Source organism: Capricornis sumatraensis, chromosome 4 (assembly GCF_032405125.1).
Source record: "Capricornis sumatraensis isolate serow.1 chromosome 4, serow.2, whole genome shotgun sequence".
Taxonomy (NCBI): Eukaryota; Metazoa; Chordata; class Mammalia; order Artiodactyla; family Bovidae; genus Capricornis; species Capricornis sumatraensis.
The window spans coordinates 115,989,637-116,016,006 of NC_091072.1; the positions used below are offsets into that span (position 1 = coordinate 115,989,637).

At 44.6% G+C, this 26,370-nt stretch overlaps 1 protein-coding gene across 3 annotated transcripts in view; it reads right to left on the reverse strand.

Annotated features, from left to right (window-relative positions):
- LARGE1 (LARGE xylosyl- and glucuronyltransferase 1) overlaps positions 1–26,370 on the reverse strand; it is a 447,934-nt gene that overhangs the window by 317,484 nt on the left and 104,080 nt on the right. For all 3 annotated transcript variants that reach the window (XM_068970493.1, XM_068970492.1, XM_068970491.1), the window contains exon 2: positions 13,375–13,676. In XM_068970493.1, the coding sequence (XP_068826594.1) occupies positions 13,375–13,676 (302 nt within the window). The remainder of the gene's footprint in view (positions 1–13,374; positions 13,677–26,370) is intronic.

Sequence of the window (26,370 nt, forward strand, 5' to 3'; positions counted from 1 at the left end):
ACCCTTATGGCAGAAAGCTAAGAGGAACTCTTGATGAGGGTGAAAAAGGAGGGTGAAAAACCTGGCTTAAAACTCAACATTCAAAAAACTAAGATCATGGAATCTGGTCCCATCACTTCCTGGTGAACAGAAGTGGAAAAAGTAGAAGCAGTGACAGATTTTATTTTCTTGAGCTCCAAAATCACTGCAGATGGTAAGTGCAGCCATGAAATAAAAAGATACTTGCTTCTTGGAAGGAAAGCTATGATGAACCTAGAAAGTGTATCAAAAAGCAGAGTCATCCCTTTGCCGACAAAGGTCCATCTAGTCAAAACTATGGTTTTTCCAGTAGTCACGTACTGATGTGAGAGTTGGATCATAAAGCTGAGTGCTGAAGAATTGATGTTTTTGAACTGTGGAGTTGCAGAAGACTCTTGAGAGTCCCTTGGACTGCAAGGAGATTTAACCAGTCGATTCTACAGGAAATCAGTCCTGAATATTCATTGGAAGGACTGATGCTGATGCTACAATACTTTGGCCACCTGATGGGAAGAGCTGACTCACTGGAAAAGATCCTGATGCTGGGAAAGACCGAAGGCAAAGGAAGAAGGGGACAACAGAGGATGAGATGGTTGGATGGCATCGAACTCAATGGACATGAGTTTGAGCAAAGTCCGGGAGAGAGTGAAGGACAGGGAAGCCTGGCTTGCTGTGGCCCATGGGGTGGAAAAGAGTCAGACATGACTCAGGGACTGAACAACAACAATAACAACAAACTGTGTTCCTCCTGCCTCTGGTTTCTGCTTGAGTTTGGTCAATGGGAGACCTCAGCGGGAGTCCAAAGCCCCTCGTCCTCTTTTACCTCTAGTTCTGGTTCCACAAGTCCTCCTCCTGCCCCTGCAGGCCCAGGGGTTGTGGTGACTCCCTCCTGGGAACTTTACAACCCTCACTGGTACCCCAGAACCCTGCCCATGCCTCTGGCCCTGTGTTAAATCCTCTCCCCACCTTTTGTGAGTGTGCCCCCTGTTTCTTGCCAGGACCTGACTAATTCTGGTAACTACTCCTCAGCACCCCATTTATCCTGGGGGCTAGAAGGGGACCTCTGATGACTTTGGGGCATCCATAGATGTATCACTGATCCCTAAGGCAAAGCAAGGCAGAAGGACATCCAAATAACAAACCTGAGAATGGATAAATTGTAGGTATAAATTGGAAGGGACATTCCCTGGAGATCCAGTGATTACGACTCAGTGTTTTTACTGCTGAGGGCTGGGTTCAGTCCTTGCTTAGGGAACGAAGATTCCACAAGCCATGCAGTGCGGCCAAAATATTTTTTTTTAACTTAAAAAAATGTTAAAGCACTATACAAAATTCTCAGACACAGAGACCACAAGATTTTTTATAAGGAAAGCTTCCTGCTTTCTCCCTTTAGTCATCAATACAATGCTGCAAGCTGTACCTGGAAACACAGGTAAGAGTGCCAGGGCTGTGGACTGGGCTTCGTTCCTGATACCACTGAGGTCAAGTAAGTGACCTTCACTGTTGGGGCCTACAGGAAGAATTCAGGCATGACATAGGTGCTTTTAGAGAGATTGATGTGCCAGGCGCTGTCCTGGCATCAAAGGATAGAAAGGTCAATTGGCCTTTGTTCCCCAGGTCAAGGGACAGGGAGAAATACAATCAACCAGACAATCCTATCAGAGACTGCAGATGCTCCCATGTCCACAGCCTCTCTGTCCCTGCCCCCCAGAGCGGCCAGCAGCACTGAGACCAAGCGGATGCAGGATCAACTTCCAGCAGAAAACACTACAGTTACTAGACTAGGGCAACACTCACTCCAATCTCCAGAGTCAGCAGGGATTCACAGCCGTATTAGCCTCCTCATACCTGAGAGAGAACTGCCCTCCAACAGGAGACAGCCCCACAGGGCTGTGTGCTCATACGTGCATGCTGCCCCAAGTGAAATTCAGACCAAACTAATAAGGGACGGCAGGCAAGCCGTGGCCTGGGCAGAAGTAAACACCACTCTGCTTGCTCCGCTTCCACCACTGACACCATTAGCAGAGACCTGAAAGCTCAGGTCTCTCCCAGCAACACAGGACAAGACTCTACACATGGACATCACCAGATGCTCAGCACCGAAATCAGACTGATTGTATTCTTTGCAGCCAAAGATGGAGAAGCTCTATACAGTCAGCAAAAACAAGACCGGGAACTGACTGTGGCTCAGATCATGAGCTCCTTATTGCCAAATTCAAACTTAAATTGAAGAAAGTAGGGAAAACCACTTGACCATTCAGGTATGACCTAAATCAAAATCCCTTATGATTATACAGTGGAAGTGACAAATAGATTTAAGGGACTAGATCTGATAGATAGAGTGCCTGATGAACTATGGACGAAGGTTTGTGACATTGTACAGGAGACAGGGATCAAGACCATCCCCAGGGAAAAGAAATGCAAAAAAGCAAAATGGCTGTCTGGGGAGGCCTTACAAATAGCTCTGAAAAGAAGAGAGGTGAAAAGCAAAGGAGAAAAGGAAAGATATAAGCATCTGAATGAAGAGTTCCAAAGAATAGCAAGAAGAGATAAGAAAGCCTTCCTCCTCAATCAATACAGAGAAATAGAGGAAAACAACAGAATGGGAAAGACTAGAGATCTCTTCAAGAAAATTAGAGATACCGAGGGAACATTTTATGCAAAGATGGGCTTGATAAAGGACAGAAATGGTATGGACCTAACAGAAGCAGAAGATATTATGAAGAGGTGGCAAGAATACACAGAAGAACTGTATAAAAAAGATCTTCACGACCCAGATAATCACGATGGTGTGATGACTCACCTAGAGCCAGATATCCTGGAATGTGAAGTCAAGTGGGCCTTAGAAAGCATCACTACGAACAAAGCTAGTGGAGGTGATGGAATTCCAGTTGAGCTGTTTCAAATCCTGAAAGATGATGCTGTGAAAGTGCTGCACTCAATATGCCAGCAAATTTGGAAAACTCAGCAGTGTCCACAGGACTAGAAAAGGTCAGCTTTCATTCCAATCCCAAAGAAAGGCAATGCCAAAGAATGCTCAAACTACCACACAATTGCACTCATCTCGCACGCTAGTAAAGTAATGCTCAAAATTCTTCAAGCCAGGCTTCAGCAATACGTGAACTGTGAACTTCCAGATGTTCAAGATGGTTTTCAAAAAGGCAGAGGAACCAGAGATCAAATTGCCAATATCCGCCATATCATGGAAAAAGCAAAGAGTTCCAGAAAAACATCTATTTCTGCTTTATTGACTATACTAAAGCCTTTGACTATGTGGATCAGAAGAAACTGTGGAAAATTCTGAAAGAGATGGGAATACCAGACCATCTGACCTGCCTCTTGAGAAACCTATATGCAGGTCAGCAAGCAACAGTTAGAACTGGACATGGAACAACAGATTGGTTCCAAATAGGAAAAGGAGTCCATCAAGGGTATATATTGTCCTCCTGCTTATTTAACTTCTATGCAGAGTACATCATGAGAAACGCTGGGCTGGAAGAAACACAAGCTGGAATCAAGATTGCCAGGAGAAATATCAATAACCTCAGATATGCAGATGACACCACCCTTATGGCAGAAAGTGAAGAGGAACTGAAAAGCCTCTTGATGAAAGTGAAAGAGGAGAGTGAAAGAGTTGGCTTAAAGCTCAACATTCAGGAAACGAAGATCATGGCATCTGGTCCCATCACTTCACGGGAAATAGATGGGGAAACAGTGGAAACAGTGTCAGACTTTATTTTTTGGGGCTCCAAAATCACTGCAGATGGTGATTGCAGCCATGAAATTAAAAGACGCTTACTCCTTGGAAGAAAAGTTATGACCAACCTAGATAGTATATTCAAAAGCAGAGACATTACTTTGCTGACTAAGGTCCGTCTACTCAAGGCTATGGTTTCTCCAGTGGTCATGTATAGATGTGAGAATTGGACTGTGAAGAAAGCTGAGTGCTGAAAAATTGATGCTTTTGAACTTTGGTGTTGGAGAAGACTCTTGAGAGTCCCTTGGACTGCAAGGAGATCCAACCAGTCCATTCTGAAGGAGATCAAACCTGGGATTTCTTTGGAAGGAATGATGCTAAAGCTGAAACTCCAGTACTTTGGCCACCTCATGTGAAGAGCTGACTCATTGGAAAAGATGCTGATGCTGGGCGGGATTGGAAGCAGGAGGAAAAGTGGACGACAGAGGATGAGATGGCTGGATGGCATCACTGACTTGATGGATATGAGTCTGAGTGAACTCCGGGAGCTGGTATTAGACAGGGAGGCCTGGCATGCTGCAATTCACGGCGTTGCAAAGAGTCGGACATGACTGAGCGACTGAACTGAACTGAAAAGCTCAGGTGCTCCCCTCAGGGCATTCTGCCTGGGGGGCACAATGCAGTGAAAGCCTCTGCTACCTGGGAGCCTTTAGGAGTGGGAGTGAGAGCGAAACCTATTTAAATGCTGGCATGTGATGCGAGGGGGAAAGTCAGGCTCGGTCTAGATCCTGAACTGCAGCTGCTGGGGACCGGGGTGGGGAGGCAAGACCTCCCAGAGGATAGATGCTGTCGCGGCAGCTGGGGAGAGGCACACAGCTGGCTGCAGAGGCCGTTTCCCCAGTTAGTGGGGAAAACCCAACAAGGGTAGAGAGACCTTGGTTTGAGCGGCAATGTCAACACAAGTCACTGCGTGATCTTGGAACAGCTGCTTTATATCCCTGAACCTCATTGACTCACCTGTAAAATGGAGATAAAAATAGATGCCCCACTGGATAACTGAGGGGATCAGACACATAAGTGCATGACTGAACTGATGCTTGTTCACATCACTGACTGCATACGCAGCACAAAGAGAAGCTGGGTGTCATCCCCTGGCTCTGACTTCCTTATCTGTAAAATGGGGGGCATGATTCTACTTACCCTCAAGGAGTTGTTAAGGATAAGTGGTCCTCAAACTCTAACATCCATCAGAAGCCCTGGAGGGTTTGTTAACACAGAGTGTGGGGTCCCTCCCCCCCGACAAGTTTCTCATTCAGGAGGTTCTGTAGGAGTCTGAGGATTCCCCACATCCAGGTGATGCTAATGCTGGTGGTCTAGGGACCCCACCTCAAGAACCACTCTAGCTAAAGCTCTCTGAAGGGTGTCTCTGGTTAAACACTCCACAGATGTTAGCTGTGATTCTGTTGGGAGAGGAGGGCTGTCCACAGAATCCGTTTCCGACTTTCTCTGAGGAGGACCACCCCCGTCCCTTCTAGAGAGCCAGGAGAGGCAGAGCTCCGCCCACAGCTACCCCAGTCTCCCACGGCCTTGGAACTGACGCCTCCTCCAGGGTGAGGAAAAGGCAGAGGGGGCAGAACAGGGGACACAGGCTTCTCCTGCACAAAAGTAAAGCCCTGGACGCCAGAAGAGCCAGACGGCGGCCCTAGCTCTTCCTTTGGCCAGCTGGGTGGTCTTGGACAAGTGACTTAAGCTCTCTGGTCCTCAGTAACTCCTTTATAAAAAGAGGGATTCAGAAGCCCCCAGCCAGGCCAGTGTGCCAGCTCGGAAACAGATGCTCCAGCCCTGATCAAGCCTTCGGCTGAGGCAGCCCCAGCAGATGCTTGAACTGCAACCTCAGGGGAGACCCAGAGCCACAACCCCCAGCTAAGCTGCTCCCAGATTCCCACTTTTCAGAAACTATGAGATAATAAAATGCATGTGGCATGGAGACTGTTAAGTTTTGGGAATAAGTTGCCCCAAAGCAATAAATAATATACTCAAGGGAGGCATCTGAAAGGCCACACTTAGAGCTTGGGTCCCTGAAAATCACTAGAGAAAAAAGTCCTCCTAGGTACATTCCAGTGGGCTTCCCAGGTGGCGCTAGTGATAAAGAACCTGCCTGCCAATGCAGGAGATGCACCAGACCCGGGTTCAGTTCCTGAGTCAGGAGGATCCCTGGAGGAGGACATGGCAACCCACTCCAGTGTTCTTGCCTGGCAAATCCCATGGATAGAGGAGCCTGGCGGTGTGTAGTCCATGGAGTGGCAGAGATTGGGACGTGACTGAAGCGGCTTCATATGGAGGTACCTTCTAGTACAAGGTCCCCTAGTTCAAGGGTGCGACATTCAGGGGAAAATATTTTAGCAGATTTATGTCCTTGAAGGAGCCTCAAAGACAACATATGAAGCAAATGAAATGTGAATCCAAAGGCTGTACAAGTATCTTCCAATGGTGACATGGTATATGAAAAGATGTCAGACAAACCCCTTCACTGTGGGGTAATTATAGAAAGAGCCTGAAGATGAAGTAAAAACAAAAAGATCAAAATTCCATTGGGTTTGTTAGGGACCCAGAAAATGCAGGTAAGAGGTGTCAAGGTTTATAAACATAAAACCTAAAGCAAACCGCTCAACTCCTGCTGAGCTGACAAATGCAATCACAATCTGGCAGGCACCGCGAAACAACCCAACTTCTTTTTAAAGAACAGTCAGGTCTTTGCTTAGACCACAGAGGAATGAGTACCCCCATAGGGCTGTGACAGCCCCCAAGCTGAAAGGTGACCCCCACATCTTTCATGCCTGTCACCCAGAAGCCTTCTGAGATGAGGCACCTGCCAGGCAGAGAATAAGGACTGTAGCTCTGAGCTGATGGAGCACAGGTCCCAGCAGCTCTAATTCACAGTGCTCAGTACAGTGGTTCAAAGCATAGGCTCTAGGAAGCAAACTGCCTAGGTTTAAATGTGAGCTCCACCTCTTCCTGGCAGTATGACATTGCCATAATTATTTAACTTTACTCAGTGGTAGCTTTCTACTCTATAAAAAGAAGAGCGTATGTTATGCAGATTAAATGAGATATTTCATGTAAGTTTTAGCATGCTGTTTCCTACATTTGCAGGACTCAATACGTGTTCACTTTTGTTATTATCACATTGCTATTACAGTCTTGAATACAGTCCAAAGCATGGGATAGAAGGAAAGAGATACTTCCTCAAGGGGTGGTGTGACATCAGCCATTACCATTCACCTGACTTTCCATAATAATAATATCAACTGTTGCTGCTTCAGTTCTTCGACATTCCTTCCATTCAGAGATGGGGTGTATGCCCTTCTCCCTTCAAAGTGGGTTAGATTTGGTAACTGTTTCAACCAACAGACTATATTATGGACGAAAGTGACACTGTGACTTTTGAGACCAGGTCATTAAAGTGTTTCTGTTCTGCCTTGCTCACTGGAATACTTGTACTTAAAAGCCATCAGCTGCCATGGAAGTAGCTGGCCATCCTGGAGCTGCCATGTTGTGAGGACGCCCAAACCAGCCACGGAGAGACCACATGGAAGGTCCCAAACCTATAACAGCAAAGAAAGACACCAGGCCAGTGCCCACAGCTCCAGCCCTCGCCATTCCTGCTCCAGCCACCAACTAAATGCACGAGCCCTTCTACCCACCAGAATCACTCAGCTACACCCTTCTCAAATCCCTCACCCACAGACACCATGAGAGCTAACAAAATGACTGGTGTTGTTTTTAAGCCATTTATGTTTTAGGTGATCTCTTAGGCAGCAATTGGGAACTGGAAGATTCATAATAAGCATACGTGACACCCATCCAGGGTTACTTTCCCACCTGCTATCTCGTTTCATCATCACAAATGCACAGGGAAGAACACATTATTATTCTCATTTCATAATAAAATAGATCCCAAGAGAGTAACTGAACTGCCCCAGGTCACATGGCTAGTGAGTGGCAAAGTAAAGATTTCTGGGTAGACATTCTGACTCCAGTTTACAGTTTTTGTGCTGAACCATGGCTGACTCCCAGAATGGACCAGAACCAGAAATGCAAGAAAAATGCACATATCTGTACAAACAGAGGCAGAAGCGGAGATCAAAGAGGATCATTCTGTTCCAAGTCCAGAAGCACAGAGAAACCAGTCCCTCGTGGAAGCAGAATTGCCCTGACAACAGAAATATGCAGGAAGAAAACGGGCAGCAGCGACTTGAAGGGGACATCATTAGGGAACCATAAGAGGGCACAAGGCCCCGGTGTCTATCACCAGCAATCTCAGCTGACAGCCCAGGCGTCATTACAGAAGGGTTTCCAGAAATACTTGTCATAGCCCAGAGAAGTTCCAGCGCCACCAGAGATGATGACAACGTCCCTAGTTACGAGGCCCTGCACGCTGACAGAGTGTCAGGACCAGCTTGAGCACTTGTAACCATAAGCGCTGCCGAAGGAGGAGGATTCTATTTTGACTCCACTGACTGACATTTCTTGTTTGGCTCTATGGAATTTTCCCTAAAATCTTTAAAGATGCCAAGTGATGGAAACAGAAGAAGCATATTGCTAATAGGTCTAAAGCCAGCATCTCAGGGAACGTGTGCCCCTGGAGGAGACAACATTGAAATAAGATGCCAGCAGGCCAGAACTTGCTAATTCATCTATGGAAACTCTGAACAGAATCCAGGGTTCATCATAGGTGAATTCCACCATAAAAATAACTAAGAAGTAACATTATCAAGACGCACAAAACGTATAATAAACAAACAAGGATTTCTCTGGCACTCCAGTGGTTAAGACTCTGAGCAGGGATGGGTTCAATCCCTGGTCAAGGAACCAAGGTCCCACATGCCATGGGGTGTGCTCAATAAATAAATGTACAAAACCTAATTCTCAGGTGCAAAAGACTAAAAGATAAGTTATGGTAGCAACAAGCCCAAGATCTTTATCTCTCAAAGAGCATAAAGTGAACCCCATAATTTATTCTAGTTGTTCTTTAAAGCAGTAGTTTCCAAACAGTTTCTACTAGATATCTCAGAATCACGTGGATACAAAATTTTAATACCTAAATTTTGAGCCCTGTTCTCAGAGGTTCTCAATCAGTAGGATGGATGGGTTCCATGAATATGCATGTTTGGGTATGTAATTCTAATGTACAACCCAGTTCAGTAACTACTCATTTGACAGAGAATATTCACTGTAACCATAATATCGGTTCTCTAGTAGCCAAGGGCCTCCCCAGTGGCTACTGGCGCAGACAGTAAAGAGTCTGCCTGCAATGCAGGCGACCTGGATTTGTTACCTGGGTCTGGAAGATCCTCTGGACAAGGAAATGGCTACCCACTCCAGTATTCTTGTCTGGAGAATTCCATGGACAGAGGAGCCTGGCAGACTACAGTCCATGGGATCATGCAGAGTTGGACATAACCGAGTGACTAACACTTTCACTTTCTAGTAGCCAAATTCCAAAATGTTAGCAGAGAATACGACTTCTTTGAAGAAAAATCTGTTTTCTAGGCTCCCTTGCAGCCAGGTGGCAGCTAAAGGTACCAGCTAAATGAAGTTCTGCCAGTGTGATCTTAAAGGGACTGACTGTGAAATTTCTAAGACATGTTTCTAAAGCAAGCTGATACTCTCCCCCTTCCTGCTAGATGGAATGTGACTGACAGAGCTGAAGCTCTACCATGCAATGACCTTGAGAATGCCAGTCATGCCAGCTGGGTGACGAGATAAAGAAAGGCTCCCTTCCAGATATGAACATCCCTACACCGGCAGCCTCCAGACTTCTTACATGTAAACAGAAAAATGGTGCAAAGTAGCTGTTACTTGGAATTGTTTGATAAATCACAGTGAAGCCAACTACTAACACAACTAATGATGCTACCATTTGCCTAAAGTTCTAGTATACGTTGTTACCACTGAAACAGTTTGAGGCAAGAACTTGATTTTAATTCATAACATACAAAGAAATCCACACGCAGAAGAGTGATGTAAAGTGCTCAGAGCCTCACCACCATCAAGGTAGGAAGGGAGCCAGATTTGGGCTCCTGTCTCCCACTTTGAAAGTCTTTAAAAAAAAAATGGAGGTATAACTGTTTTACAACGTTGTGTTGGTTTCTGCTGTATGACAAAGTGAACCAGTTACATGTATACATATAACTCCTCCCTCTTGGATCTTCCTCCCATCCATTAAAAACATGTGTACCCCAATGTTCATCATAGCACTGTTTATAGCAGGATATGAAAGCAACCTGAATGTCCACTGACAGATGAATCGATAAAGAAGACGTGGTACATAGATACATTACTGAAATAGTACTCAGCCATATAAAGGGATGAAATTGGGTCATCTGTAGAGAGGTGGATGGACCTAGAGTCTGTCATACAGAGTGAAGTCAGGAAGAGAAAAACAAATATTATATATCAACACATGTATGTGGAATCTAGAGAAATGATACAGATGAAACTATCTACAGGGCAGGAATAAAAGCCAGTGGTCTTTTGCTCACACTATTTTGTGGGACACTTGGGGCAGAAGCCCTCTTTAGAAATGGGATGTGTGTATCTCAGAAAGCTGAGCAGGAGAAGGAAGCCACTGGCCACACAGGCAACAGCAGGAAGAGGAATCCTCTGTTTTCGCCCTCTGTTACACTTGCACCCTCCCATTTCTTTTTTTCCTCTTCCTTTTCTATTTTTCACCTCCTTAATCTTACCCAGTGGTTTAAGTCAGTCTGAGTCATAATAATGTATACACACTCGAGGAAAAGCATTTCCTCCCCCGGGCCAGCCCACATTCTAAACTGATGTCATGACCATAACCAGAGAGTAGAGAACCTGAAAGAAATCAAACCAGCCTTTACTCAGGCAGGGAAAGACCATTCCCAAGTTAGGGCCCACCCCAGACCAGCCTAGATCATGAGCGTTTAACTGTTAAAGTTGCTAAGTGCTCATTTTCAAAGATGTAAAACAGAGATCTTCCATAACAGAGGCCACTGGCAATGGCTGTGGACGATTAAATGAGACTGGGCCTGGCATACAGTCAGTACCTAATTATAGGAGGCAGATCACTAGGCAATTTAACATAATTCCTGTCTTATGCTCTCCTGAATGCATACCATGCCTTGCCTAAGCCATTGGTTCTTTTCCTAGGTAGAAGGAAGGATGAAGAATTATGCAGTTAACAAATGACTAGCTGGCTCTCTACTCCCCAACAGCGCCCCCAAGCAACCTGCCAAGTGGACCATGCAGGCAAGATAATACTTGGAGGAGTCAGTCACACGATGGAGAAGGGTGCAGAACCCAACTTCCTGCCTCGATGACTCAATGAGATCCTCCCCTTCTCCCCTTTCCCCTTTCAAACCTGTAGGACTTCCCTGGTGGTCGACTGGTAAAGAGTCGATTTGCCAATACAGGGGACATGCGCTCAATCCCTGGTCCAGGAAGATTCCACGTGCTGTGGGGCAACTAAGCCCGTGAGCACTGCTGCTGACCCCTCACTTAAAGCCCATGCTCCACCACAAGAGAAGCCGCCACAATGAGAAGCCCGTGTAAACTGGAGAAGTAGTCCTCGCTGGTCACAACTAGAGAAGACCCGCACACAGCAATGAAGACCCAGCATAGCCAAAAGTAAACACATAAACGAACAAATGTTTTTTCAAAGTGAAACAAAAATGAAATTCATTACGGAAAAAAAGTATCATGGCAGAGCACAATCTTCAGAGTCGGTCTCGGATCCCAAGTCCGTCTTCTCCCCAGACTGCCAGATTTAGGATTAAAGCATCGTTCCTTTCTATCAATATTTGCCTATCAAATTATTGACTTTTGAATGGCGAGCAGACAAACCTGAGTTTGGGAACAAACGGAATTTCTCTTTTCGTCCATCATCTCTTCCTGACTTCCCACCTCAGAAGGTAAGAGCCAGAAGAAAGGGAATTTTGTCTCTTTTCCCATCACTGCTATTTCTTAGCATACAAAACTGTGAAATCCACAACAGAGACTCAACGAATACTTGTTGGATGAATGATGATACCGCAGCCACTTCCCTGCCTGGGTTCTCTGGGCTCACCTGATCAGCCATCTCACCATGCCCTAAATCCTCTCTTGCTTGACAGAGTCTTGTTTCACATTTTTCCTACCCCCACACGCAGTCCTCATAGGACATCCTCCATCTACCTTTCTCCATCTCTCTACCAGCTCACACTTCAACCAGCGTGGAGAATCCCCAAGAAATCTCCTAGTCCTCAGGGGCTCTCCCTGACCACTGTAGTCTAGAATCCCCTCCCTGACCTTGCACAGACCTGACTCTACATCACTTCACAACTAAGCCCTGTGTCTGCTTATGACATGCTACTCAGTCTCAGTGACATCACTAAAAACCCTCGTCACATGAACAGCATCTGATAGTTTGAAAATTCTTTTCTCTTCAGGAGTTCGAAGTCTAAACATTATGAGAATGCGGTCAGGAAACGGAATAAACAAACACCAGGTAATATCTGTCTGTATCTAACTGAAAACAACAAAAATGACCCACAATTGAAAACACAGTCTGTACCAGACAGTATTTGTGGCTTTCTCTGGCCATCCCACTTCCTTTTCACAATAGTGCATGAAACAGGTGTTATTTTCTAAAGTTTACTGAGGAGGCACATCTGAAGTTCAGAGAGGTTAGGTAACTTGTTGAAGCACTCACAGCAAAAGCCAACAGAGCTGGGAAGTGAACTCAGGCTTCTTTATCTCAAAAGGTCTTGCTCTTAACAAGGAGGGGCTTCTCTGGTGGCTCAGATGGTAAAGAATCTGCCTGCAATGCAGGAGACCTGGGTTTGATCCCTGGGTTGGGAAGATCCCCTGGAGAAGGGCATGGCAACCCACTCCAGTATTCTTGGCTGGAGAATCCCATGGACAGCAGGGGGTCTCAAAGAGTCAGCCACGACTGGGTGACTAACACTTAACAGAGATACTCTAATTTCCCTCCACTAGGACTGGAAGAAGCATCAAATGAGTGTGTGTGTCTGTCCTGGTGCACATTCAGAGCACACAAAAGCACAGATGTATGAAGGAGGGGGCTGAGGGGCAGCAAGGAGAGGCAGTGGGTAAGGTTTTCAAATGACCGAAGAGCTGCTAAGAAAGCCAGCATATCCCAAAAGGGGGAAAATGAAGGAAAGCTATCAAAGTTCAAAAAACTGCTTAGATGAGCAAGTCTCTGGTTCTGAATTACAGAAGCTGGGTGTAAAGTGAGAATGAGGTCCAGGGGAACTGCCCAGCTGGGCCACAGGCCAGGGACGCCACTGCCACTGGAGGCTAAGAAACAGGGCCCCCAGGATGACAGCTAGAAATTCTCAGCATGCCGAAACAAGCCACAAAGAAACAAGCAGCAGTTTCCATCAAATGGCTGCTCTTAATACTTCTGTGGTGCAGGCTTTCTTATCCCCATTTTTCAGATGAGGAAAACTGAGGCTGAGGCTTAAACAATCTGCCTGGCAAAGTGAGTAACCTGGCCAGATTCACACCCAGGCCTGAGTCAAGCATGCCAGCTCTTTCCAGGCCCCTGGCCATGCTTCCAGGAGGCATCGGCCAGGGTGGGCAATGAGGGGCTGGGTCCTTGGAAGGTTCGCAGGGCTCTTTACCTCGCACTTCTCCACGACTGGCTGCTGCCCGCACTCGGAGCTGTTGCCCGCCACGATGCCGGCGCGAAGATTCTCACTGTCACCGGTGCCCTCCTCCATGGAGTAGGTCTTAGAGTGGTTGCCACGCCGGTGGGATGGGCTGCGGCCCTGGGCCAAGCTGAGCTGCCGGCGGAGGGCACGGTTCTCCTCCTCCACCTCGCGCACTCGCACCTCCAGGCTCTCGCGCTCCCGCTGGCTGGACGCAGTGTACCGGGGGCTGTGTGGCTGGGCCTCCAGCGGGGACAGAGACACCGGCTTCCCATCTGTGGGCGCGGAGAGACGGGAACAGTTAAGGTCGAGGAAAACGATGTGAGCCCCTCCACGTACCCAGGACATCCAGATTCCCTTCACAGTCCCACCGAGAAGGGAAAGCAGGTGGAAAGTGAGTTATAAATGTATGCATCCAGAGTGAACTGGGAACAGAGTTGAAAGCAGAATGACTTGCCACGGGGGTAAAAAACTAACATGCTGCTTAACTATTTACAATCGCCAAGACCTAGGAGTCCATTGACAGGATAAAGCTGTGGTATATACACGTGGGAACATTACTCAGCCATGGAAAGAAAGAAATAATGCCATTTGCAGCAACATGGACGGACCTAGATATTATCATACTAAGTCAAAGGCAAATATCATATGATATCTACTATATGTGAAATCTAAAATATGATACAAACGAACTTATTTATGAAACACACAGAGATTCAAGAGACTTAGAAAACAAACTTTGGTTATGTAAAGGGATATGGAGAGTAAATTAGGAGTTTGGGATTGGAACATTCAAACTACAATATATAAAATAAACAAGGTCTTACTGTATGACACGGGGAGCTATATACAAAATTCTGTAATAAAACATAATGGAAAAGAATATGAAAAAGAATATGTATATATGTATAACTGACTCACTTTGTTGTACAGCAGAAACACAATATTGTAAATCAACTATACTTCAATTAAAAAAAGAAAAACTAACAGGCTGTTTAGAGAAGACAATTGTAATTTTCCTAATTAAATCCACTGTCTTCTTTTCCCTACTGGGCACATTTCCAGGTGGATATTCTTGTTAGCAATAAAATATGAATATGAAGGAGGAGGCGGTAGGAGGGAAGGAGAAGAATGGGGGTGGGTAGGAGGAAGTGGAGAAGAGCAAAAGGAAGAGAAGAAATAAAAAGGAGAAATACTAACTAAGTTTATTTAGTTCTTCCTATGTAAACTCCTATTCATCCTTCAAAACCCAGTTTCAGAAGCATCACCTCTCAAGGGAAGCCTTCTTCAATTTTCAGATAAAATATCTATCAGCATATTTCAACACAGCACTAAGACAAATATGTACCTATCATACTGGATTTGGTAAATTGTTTTACTAAATGTCTCCTTTGAAGACTGAGAACTTAATAAGGATAAAAACCGGGTCTTACTTATCTTTGTGGTAACATTATATCTGATAAATGCTGGCATGGTGGATGCATCTGTCCATGGCAAGAGTGAAGTAGTTAAGTGCAAAATGGAAGAAGGAAGCAGGAGCATAATCATGTAACTGAACGCCAGAAACAGTCTATACACTGTCAGAAACCATACACAGAGAGGGCAATGACATCTCTCAAAGTCACACAAACGGAACACAGGGGAATCAGAATTTGTACCCAGGTTACTCTTGTCTCAGAGCCTGTGCACTCTCCACTTAAATGCGATTTCATAAAAGGCCACATAAAGAGCCATGGATTTAAAAATTAATACAAAAGTCCCATCTCTAAGGATACTTAGCATAACCCCTTGTATACAGTAGGTGCTCAATGCAATCTTACTGTTGAGGAGCCGCAGGGACACAAGACACACCCCAAACTGTCCCATGCTGCAGAAATCCCAGAATCCAGCTACAACACAGCTGCCTCAGAGACAACCAAGCAAAAATCACGTCTCTAGAAAATTACTCTCTCAGCCGCCTGCTAAAAAAAAAAAAACCCACTTGGAGTTTTTCTTCTTCCTACTCAGACCCCACTGAGCTTGCAGACTGTCCCAGGGAGGCTGTGTGACTCACAAAACTCGAGGATCAAAGACTGTGATGAATCACACCCTGTGAGTTTCACCTGTGTTGCCTTGCCGAGCCGGCCTGTGCCCAGGGCCTTTTGATGTGTCTGTGGGTTTGCACAAACACAACTCCTTTTTTCCCTCTTAATCACCTCAGGGTAAAACACCTGAGCTCCGAGTCCTCTGCTATCCACACAGCAAATATGACTTGCTGAATTCCACTGCTCGGGACTGCAGATCAAAGGCCGAGGCAGTGTGTGTGGGGACATGAAATCACAGGTTGATTAGGACTGCATTGTTACCAAGCTCTCTGATTACAAGCTCGACCCAGGCTGTTGAAACCTGTCTCCTTGCTTGGTAAAACCAAATTAGTTTCACTGAAAACGAAGAAGAAAAGGTAGCAACAGCAATTGTGTTTTCTCAGCCAACATCGACCCTTCCAGCAGGGGTGAGGAAGATGACCACCAAGCTTCCATCAGTGGGCAGGACAGTTAGGCTTTATACCTGCTATGGCTCTGTGTGGGGCTGGGTAGTTGACACTGGTAATGTCTTGGGTTACCACAGCACAAGCAGGTGGCAATTGGTGTCTCCATTACAGATGAGGGAACTGATCCTCTAAAAGCTTAAGCCGTGTTCCCCTCGTGGTGACAGGAAACAAGGTCTCTGTGACTGCACGTGGCCGAGCTCCTGCATTTAGGCCCTGAATTGGAGGTATAGTTGTTCTGGTGTCTCAGGGGTCTTCTTTTTTCTGAAAGCACCTTGGCATATTTGGGGAGGAACTCAGGAGGCTCTGGAAGCCCACTAGGACCCCAGAAGCTCCAGAAAAAAATTTAACAAATGGAAACTCTAATAAATTTGTTCTTTAGAGGGATTAAAAGCTCTGAACTTTGGTTTTCCATTCTGAGAGTGGAAACGCTCACCCTGCAAGGGTGCTAGGAAGTGTAAGACACTGAAATACCAACCATTTGGCCTCTCGTTGGAAGGCATTTGGTGTCAATTAGTTGCTGCAACCCCTGTCCAAGGGCTGCAGGTGATGTTATGGCCAAAATGAGTTGATGATGTCAATTAGGGTGCTGAGGGCTCTCCACCTACTGAATACAGGCTGTTCTCTGAGTGGTCCTTGGGAGCAAGTGGTCAGCAAACTTTCACTTACTTTGCTATGTGGCATCCCTGCACCTTCTTCCCTTCAGCCTTAGGCAAGTCAAGTTTCATCCAGAGGCAAAAGAGAAAAGCAAATAGGGTTCCCATAGGGACCCGGTCACTTCCTCTAGCTCCTTTCCCCAAAGCTCCGCATTTTGCGTTATTTCTAATTCTTTGACTATGTGCTCGTAAAGACACAATTATGTAATCCTGAAGCAATTCTAAATCCAGGGTAGTGAGGGGGAAAATGCTTTCAATAACCTGTGTCCATTTCCTGCTTTAAATCCCAGCTGGTTTTGACCAAACATAGCTCTCAAAGACTTGCAGGTGTTTTCTCTACCATAAAACTCCATAAATTTGTCATTGATGAAGTCACATAAAAATAATAAAGTAATAAAATCCAGGCCTCAAAGAGGGGGGAGCTGATGTTGGAGAAAGCAACATGCTTGACTGTGCCCAGTGCCTGGCACCTAAGAAGGGGTTGGTAAACAGCAGGGAGGGAGATGGGAGGGAGATTCAAAAGGGAGGGGATATATGTATACCTATGGCTGACTCACGTTGAGATTTGACAGAAAACCAAATTCTGGAAAGCAATTATCCTTCAATTAAAAAAAAAAAAAGAATTGGAATTGCTGGTTTGTGTGTTGTCTGAACAGTGCGTCACCTTGAGCAGGGCCCTTCATCTTCCTCAGCTGGTTTTCATTCTGACAGGGAGTGTCCCGGAGATGTGCTCCAATGCCCTTCTCGGCTTTAACTTCCCAGGAGCTCAAGTACAGATGGACCCTCCGTCTCTAACCCGGGCGACCCATCCAGTGCTGCGTGGGCGGAAACCAAGACAGTGGGGCCCACTGCCTGCCACATCCGCAGCTCATTCCAGTTTCATTCAGCCTGACTCTGGCTCTTGTTCCTGGACTACTCTCCTCTCTGGCTCCTGCACCTCCTAACCCTCTGGAGGTGGGGTGAGGAGAGAGTTAGGACAGGGCAAGCTCTGCTCTCTTAGAAGTGCTTTGAACATCTGTGTGATGCCTTCTGGGCCCTGGTCTCTCCCATCACATGGGACTTTTTGGCCTATGGAAACTACTGTACCCACAGCAGCTATTTGTCATGCTGGCAGTGGTGAAGCTTTCCCCTCCAATCCAGCTTGGATAAAATTCCAGCCCAATACACATGCTGAGTACATAGCCTGCCCCATGTGCAACTCATCACCTGAATTCAACCAAGCAGTCTAAACACTAGTCACCAAGATAGGTCCACTGGTGCCTGTGGTTCCACACCTGCAGATTCAACCAACCAAGATACATATTCGTTGAAAAAAATCTGCACGTTGAGGGTCAGTGCAGTTCCAACCTGTGTCATTCAAGGATCAACTGTACTTACAAAGTGACCTCATTATAATCTGAATTACTGGGGGAAGTGGGGAGAGATAGCCAAGAAAAGCAAACAAATCACATCTATTCCTAAGAGTATGGATTTGGAATAAGAAAATGCTGAGTCTGAATTATGGTACTGCCATCTGTTTATAACTGTGTGTTAGTCAGTCATATTTAACTCTGTTTGACGCCATGGACTGCAGTCCACCCAGCACCTCTGTCCATGGGATTTTGCCAGGCAAGAGTACTGGAGTGGGTTTCCCTTCGGGCAAAGTACTTACCTTTTGTGATTCCCTGTCCCCATATGTAGAATGGGGGACAGGTGTGTGTGTGTGTGATAAGCATACTACCCAGCATCAGGCGTATTCAGAGTAGACACTCAAGTTTCCCCTTTCCACCCACCCCACCAAATCTGGAGGCAGGACACAAAGACATGGTGAAGAGGATCCTTCATTTCTGAGCCCCTTTGGCCTTTGCTTTTCTGTTACCTTTCCTTCCAGGTTTCTTTTTTTTTTGATCTACACTTAATTTGTACACAGAGAGCATCTTTATCACATGATGCCTATATGTTTTGCTCTACAGTTCAGCCCACTTTTAAAATGTCAAACAAGACATCATTTGAAATCTCAGTTGACAACATCTTCCTCCTCCCTCCCAAACTTCTTAAAAAACATGAATTTATCACTGAATTTGAATCTCGGAATCCACTTGAGATGAATGTTCTGAATTAAGAATCAACACATCTAAGATTCAGAACAAAAAAGGTAAATTGAAAATCAACCTCCGTGCAGTGCGGTGACAGAGATTAGGGACTTGGCATCCAGAACGTCTTAAGTGATGATCTGAATCAATTTGTGTGTGCTGAAATCTCTCTGGAGTGCTGGCATTTCACACTGTGACATCCATCATTGAAAATGGATAGAACTTGGGGCTCGTTAATGGAGGCAGGGCCCCTCAGCCCTGAGGCCATCCATGTTGGGGGCTCACATCAGCCCCTTCCAGAGGTGACACCCCTAGATCTTTCTAGGCAAGGACACTAGAGTCCCTGCACTCATGCTCAGATTTCATGAAGGCTGTCCCCGCCCACTGCCCCGCCAATTACATCATCCTACCCATGATGAAGACACTGCGTCCCTAACCTTTATACAGCAAAATCCCCCTACGTACAATCTGTTGCCAGGGCCTGCCAATTTTCCCTTCCTGATGTTTGAAGCACTTGTTTCTCATTCTATTTCAAACATTCCATCAAATCCAGCCTTTTAATGGTATCCTAAAACAGGGGTCAAACTTTTTCTATAAATGCCCAGAGACTAAATATGTTTTACTTTGCAGGCCATGCAGTCTCGAATGCAAGGACTCAACTGGCATGGCAGCACAAAAGCAGACACAGAAATTCCCAACTCATTCCTAATGAGTATGGCTGTGTTCCAACAAAACTTTATTTAAAACAACAAGTGCTGGGCCAGATTTGGCCTGCGAGCCCTAGCTTGTGGGCCATTGTTCTAGCACATTGGTCTCCTCAGTTTGTCTCCCCATTTCCAATCTCTGTCTGTTCCAGCCAGCCTTACTCACAGGTGCCAGGGATCATGTTCTTAATGAGAACTCTATTCCCATCACATTTTGCAATTTGAAAAATGTACAGAAGTCACTCCATCTGCTTCAATGTCATCAATCAAACACTTGGTCAGTTCCTATTGAGCACATGTCCAGTGCTTAGAGGCTGTGCCATTTCATTTTAATTCATACAACATTTTAAATGAAGTGGGTGCTCTCACTGTGTTAGACAAATGGGAAAAAGAAGAAACAGGCTCATGATTTAACTTGTTCAATTTTATCCCAGGAACGAACAGCAAAGGGAGCAATTTGAACTCAGGTTCATCGGCTCCAGATCAATTTCTCTATTTGCCCCAACCATAATGTTTCCTATTTGCCCCTCTCCAAACAAGTACAATCTAGTTTGTCGTTTCTTCTGCTTCATCTTTTGGTCCCTTAGGCCAGTTGTTCTCAATCTTGGCTACCATTACAATCCCTTGAGAAACAACAACAAAAACTCTCATATTAATTAGCTCAGAATCTATGGAGATTAAAGTCTAGATATCAGAATTTTAAGAAGCACCACTCTCCTGGTTCTCCTCTGTAGCTGAGGTTGAGAAACCGTGGCTTAGGAATTTCCCCCAGTTCTCAGGCTGAGATACCATAAGCCCCAGCTGCCACTGTTTGCTCCTTAAAGCAAATTTAAGAAACTGGCTTAGATACACAGAGGTCTTCAGCAGCACTGCTGCACTTTATTCTGGTGCTGCTCTAACCCAGGGCCCAGCTTCTTTGCTCGAGTCTCTACTATATTCTTAGAAACTCCCGTCCTGTAACCCAGGGAAACTTAATTTCCATTATACCCTAGGCTACTCGGTGTTCTAGCTCCTCAAGCTTGGGGCGGTTGCTGCTATCAATTCTCCTTCCTTCCAGGATGAGAGCTCTTCCTAAAGCAGGGCCCTATGACTGCAGCAGCCAGAACTTCCAGCTTCCCTGGTTCACCCAGACACCCATCTCTAAGACCGATAGGTCACTTCATTCCAATGAACTCTCCAACTCCTCACCTTCCACCTAAGGTTCTGCTCATTAAGGATGCATTTTGTAATTTTAGAAAACACAATGCCCTTCTTTCAATCAACATAGAAACTTCACATGTGTGCATGCTAAGTCGCTTCAGTCGTCTGACTTTGCAACCCCAAGGACTGTAGCCCACCAGGCTCCTCGGACCATGAGATTCTCCAAGCAAGAATTCTGGAGTGGGGTGCTGTGCCCTCCTCCAGGGGTACTTCCCATCCCAGGGATGGAATCTGCATCTCTTATGTATTCCTGCATAGGCAGGTGGGTTCTTTACCACTAGGGCCACCTGGGAAGCTCAAAACCTTCACACCCTTCTTCAAGGCATTTTAAAATGGCAAAATAAATTAAATATTGTGGCCAAAGTCATTTTAGAAAAATTTAGAAATCTCAGTGCAACCTTGAAAGATGCACGTTTTAGTGAAAGTCACTCAGTTGTGTCCGACTCTTTGTGACCCCATGGAATATACAGTCCATGGAATTCTCCGGGCCAGAATACTGGAGTGAGTAGCTGTTTCCTTCTCCAGGGGATCTTCCCAACCCAGGGATGGAACCCAGGTCTCCCGCAGTGCAGGCAGATAAAACTGTTGTTAAATTTTAATCACTGGAGCCCCACGTGACAGTTAATTCTACTGACATGCCACAAGTCCAGGTGTCACTAATTCTTGGTAGTTGATAGTTTCAGAGAAAGACACAGGTCTGGGTGGAGCCACTTTCCCAAGTTCTGGAATTGTGGAATCCAGCTCACCCAGAGAAGAAAAATGGGAGTGATGACATGAAAAGGCTGCTTACTTGTTATGGGATAAATAGGGTATGTTTTACCCCAAGATTCTCCAAAGTCATTTCCTGGAAGTCATGTTCAGCAACCAAAGCAAACTTGAGTTCCAGCAAAGACCCTGAAGGTCATCTGGCAAAGATTAAACACAACAGTAAGAAAAGAGCACCCCACAACTTCTAAAAAGAATCGGATTGTATATTCTGGAGATTAATTAATTCTTTATCAATTGTTTCAGTTGCTAATAATTTATCTTATTCTGAGGGCTGAGTTTCCACCTTGCTTATAGTTTCCTCTGTGTGCAAAAGCTTTTATGTTTGATTAGGTCCCATTTGTTTATTTTTGTTTTTACTGCCATTATTCTAGAAGTGGGTCATCGAGGATCTTGCCGTGGTGTATGTCAGAGTGTTCCGCCTATGTTTTCCTCTAAGAATTTTATAGTTTGTGGTCTTATATTTAGGTCTTTAATCCATTTTGAGTTTATTTTTGTGTATGGTGTTAGGAGGTGTTCTAATTCCATTCTTTTACACACAGTTGACCAGTTTTCCCATCTCCAAAATATACAAGAAGCTCATGCAGCTCAATACCAGCAAAACAAACAACCCAATCAAAAAGTGGGCAGAAGAGTTAAGCAGACATTTCTCCAAAGACGACATAGAAGCCATTCTCCAAAGAAAATGGCTAATAAACACATGAAAAGATGCTCAACATTGCTCATTATTAGAGAAATGCAAATAAAAACTGCAAAGAGGTAGCATCTCACACCAGTCAGAATGGCTATCATCAAAAAGTATATAGACAATAAATGCTAGAGAGGGTGTGGAGAAAAGCGAACACTCTTAGACTGCTGGTGGAATGTAAATTGATACAGTCCCTATGGAGAGCAGTATGGAGATTTCTTAAAAACTAGGAATAAAGCTACTATATGACCTAGTCACTCCATTACTAGGCATATGCCCTGAGAAGCCAGAACTGACAAAGACACCTGTACCCCAATGTTCACTGCGGCACTATTTACAATAGCTAGGACATGGAAGCAACCTAGATGTTTACTGGGAGATGAACTGATAAGGAAGTTGTGGTACATATATACAATAGAATATTACTTAGCTACAAAGAGGAACACATTTGAGTCAGTTTTACTGAGGTGGATGAACCGAGAGCCTGTTACTGTGAAGTAGGTAAAAAAGAGCAAGACAAATATCATATTAATGTATATATATATGGAATTAAGAAAGATAGCATTGATGATCCTACTTGAAGGGCAGCCAAGGAAACACAGACATTTTGGACACAGTGGGGGAAGGAGAGGGTGGGATGATATGAGAGAACAGCATTGAAACATGTACATTACCGTATGTAAAATAGACAGCCAGTGGGGGTTTGTTGTATGATGCAAGGAACCCAAAGCCAGTGCTCTCTGACAACCTAGAGGGGTGGGATGGGGACGGACGCAGGATGGGGGTTCAATAGGGAGGGGACATACGTATAACTAATGCCAAATCATGTTGATGTATGGCAAAAACCATCACAATATTGTAAAGTAATTGTCCTCTAATTAAAAAAATAAAATATACTAAAAAGAGAGAAAAAAAAAAAAAAGGCAGAAAAGAACTGCAACCAGCAGGCTAGAAAAAGCGGCCTAGATTCACCTCATCATAATAGATTTTTCCTTCATGAAACTATTTTCCAGAACCTTGTCTTAAAGAGCTTCATTAAGTCAAGAAAATGAAGACATTTTTAGCACCAATTTGCTGTCTCCCTAGTTGGGTTTTGGCTAGAAGTGCTTAAAGGTATCCTAATAAGCAGCAGTATCAGTGGTTTGCCCCTTGAAACTTCAGGATCAATGATTTCAAAGCTTCAATTTTTTTTTTTCCCCCAAACATCCTAAGTTCTAAAAGTCAGAGACAGTTGGTTTTTGAACCACTGTTCTTATAGAAGTGTAACTGAATCTTTCCGCTTCTAAATCTGGCCAATCTTATTTCTCTTTGATGTCCAAAGAATCTAAGTATTAACAGAAAGACTTTGTTGGTAGCATTGAAATCGTCAGCAAACAAGAAAAAGTATAATGTATTTAGGGCTCTATTTTTTATATAATTGAATGACATGGGCTTAGACCACTTAGGTAGTTTAGAAAACAACTATTGGAGTATAACAACATGGTGCATCCCAGAAAATGTGGTCTTTATTCCAGTCTCAAGAATCAACCAGTGTGTGAGAGCAAAATAAATTCACATTCCCATCACCTTTGATCACTCTCTGCCCCCATTTAGTTCATTAACTTCAATCATGTTTTTCTTGCGTAGCCTCAAAGATGCCAAGCTTTACTGGTGATCTTCAATGGCTGTTTCCTGTTCTATGGTGCCTTGAGACATAGTTCATATACTTGCGATAGTTGGAAAAAGTTCCCTTTATTAGGAGAGACTTCAAAACCAGAAGCAAAATGAGCACAATGATTTTATCCTTTGCAAAGTGTGAAATGGACATGCCACCCCAAGTTACCAACCAACATGGCCTTTGATTGAATAATCAGAAATATTCTAGAATTCCTCCTTATAATTTCCTTTTTGGAAGCACTCAAGATAAACGACTTCATATTTTTCCATTGATCTATTTTTTTTAAACCTTAGCAATAAATGTGCTATTTTATATGAAATATTCATAGCCCTTATAAAATCCCACTAATATGTTCCAAGAGTAGCAAATCATATATGTTGGAGAGAATCATATTTTATAGTAAACCATTCTTAATGAGGCTTACTTTTTTTTTTTTTGGTAACTAAAATCTTGTTCACATCAAGAAAGCTACATGGGATGAACTCTTCATCGAGGTTTTAAATTTTATATTTGTCACACTAAGGATACTGAAAACTATTCTTTTCTAAAAATGTGAACTCATACTTGGTGTAAGCCTCACATTGTCATTCTCAGTGGCCATTTTTATTCATCAGAAAACACTGAAAAATAATTTTAGTGGGGAGTATTGACAAGAAAGTCTGGTTTGGATTATGGAGGGATAGAAGATTTCAATGGCAGGCAGCAGCTGCGTCAGGACTCAAGACAAACCTGCAAAGCCCTCACTCATCCATTCTGCTCCCTTCTCTTCCTCAGGGCTCTTTGTTGCTGTTGTTGTTTAGTTGCTAAGTCACGTGTGACTCTTTTGTGACTCCATGGACTATAGCATGCCAGATTCTTCTGTCCATGGGATTTTCCAGGCAAGAATACTGAGTGGGTTGTCCTTTCCTTCTCCAGGGGTTCTTTCCTGCCTGGGGATCAAACCCATGTCTCTTGCATTAGCAGGTGGATTCTTTACCACTGAGCCACCAGCGAAGTCCCCCTACCCTCAGGGCTCCTAGGTTATCTCATTTTAGGGGTGAAGTGTCAGAGCGGAATTCAGATCTAGGGAAAAGAGTCAAGGACTCTTGTAAAAAGGACTCAAAAGAATGACTGCCTTCTAGCATGCATGCATCTTTCACTGGACTGTGTCAGACTTGAAGGACGGTGCTCCGCTCATCCAGGGAAGAAGGGGACAACCAAACAGCACAGCTGGACTTGGATATTCTCCTGTGTTTGGAGGATAGCACATTCTCATGAATGTTCTGGGAGTGAAAAAGGAAAGTGAAGTTCCTCAGTCGTGTCCAACTGTTTGTGACCCGTGGACTGTAGCCCACCAAACCTCTCCATCCATGGGATTCTCTAGGCAAGAAAAAGGAAAACTGAGTGCAAAACGTGGCTAGAAGTTGAGACAGTATTCCTCAAACTCTATATCAGTGACGGTCATCAGTGTGCTTATCCGCCATGGCATCTGAAATGAGGCATATGCCTATCTGAGCAAAGGCTCTTTCTCTGGGCTGCACGTAAGTGAGGATCAACACAGGGAAAAACCCCCTCTCCCACCTCTAGTGTTTCAGGAGCTCTTGTGTCAGTGAGGACTGGCTTGACCTGCATCACGTCTTCTGGGCCCTCTGACACACCTCATCTGCTCTACACTGAACTGGCTTTGAGATATAGCCACTGCTCTTCATGCAAACCGCATGCAGAAAGCACTGCCTCAGGAGAACCCAACTTGGCCTGCAGTGTTCATGATATAGTTAGACCTGATGAGATACTGAAAAAAAGGAGTTGGGAAGCAGATCAGTAGAAAGAGTTATCCAGACAAGCAGGACTCTTGACGTGCATGGTTAAAGTCTGAAATGGCTATGGAGCCCACCACCAGCACCAGTAGTTGCCACAGAGAATATTCCTCCATCTCTCCAAGGAAGACACAAAGATGACCAAGAGGCACAGAAGATGCTCAACATCACTAATTATTACAGAAATGCAAATCAAAACTGTTACCACAATTGAAGTATCACCCCCACACTTGTCAAAACGGCCATCATCAAAAAATCTATAAACAATAAATGCTGGAGAGGGTGTGGAGAAAAGGGAACCCTCTTGCACTGTCAGTGGGAATGTAAATTGATGTAGCTACTATGGAGAACAACACAGAAGTTCCTTAAATAACTAAAATTAGAACTATCATAGGACCCAGGAATCCTACTTCTGGGTATATACCCTGAGAAAAACATTTAATTCATAATGACACATTGTACCCCAATGATCACTGCAGCACTACTTACAATAGCCAGGACAAGGAAGCAAGCCAAATGTCCATCAACAGATGAATGGATAAAGAAGGTGTGGTACACATACACAATGGAATATTACTCAGCCATAAAAAGGCACAAAACTGGCTCATTTGCAGAGTTGCGGATGGACCTAGAATCTGTCATGCAGAGTGAAGTAAGCCAGAAAGAGGAAAAAAAAAAAAAAGAAAAGAGCAAATATTATATATTAATACATGTATGTGGAATTTATAAAGATGCTACAGATGAACCTATTTCCAGGGCAGGAATAGAGATGAAAGACACAGAAAGTAGACATAGGCAAAGGGCAGGGTGGGATGAATTGGGAGGCTGGGATTGACAGAGACACACAACCATCTGTAAAACAGCTAGTGGGACCTGCTCTCTAGTGCAGGGAGTTCAGCCTGGC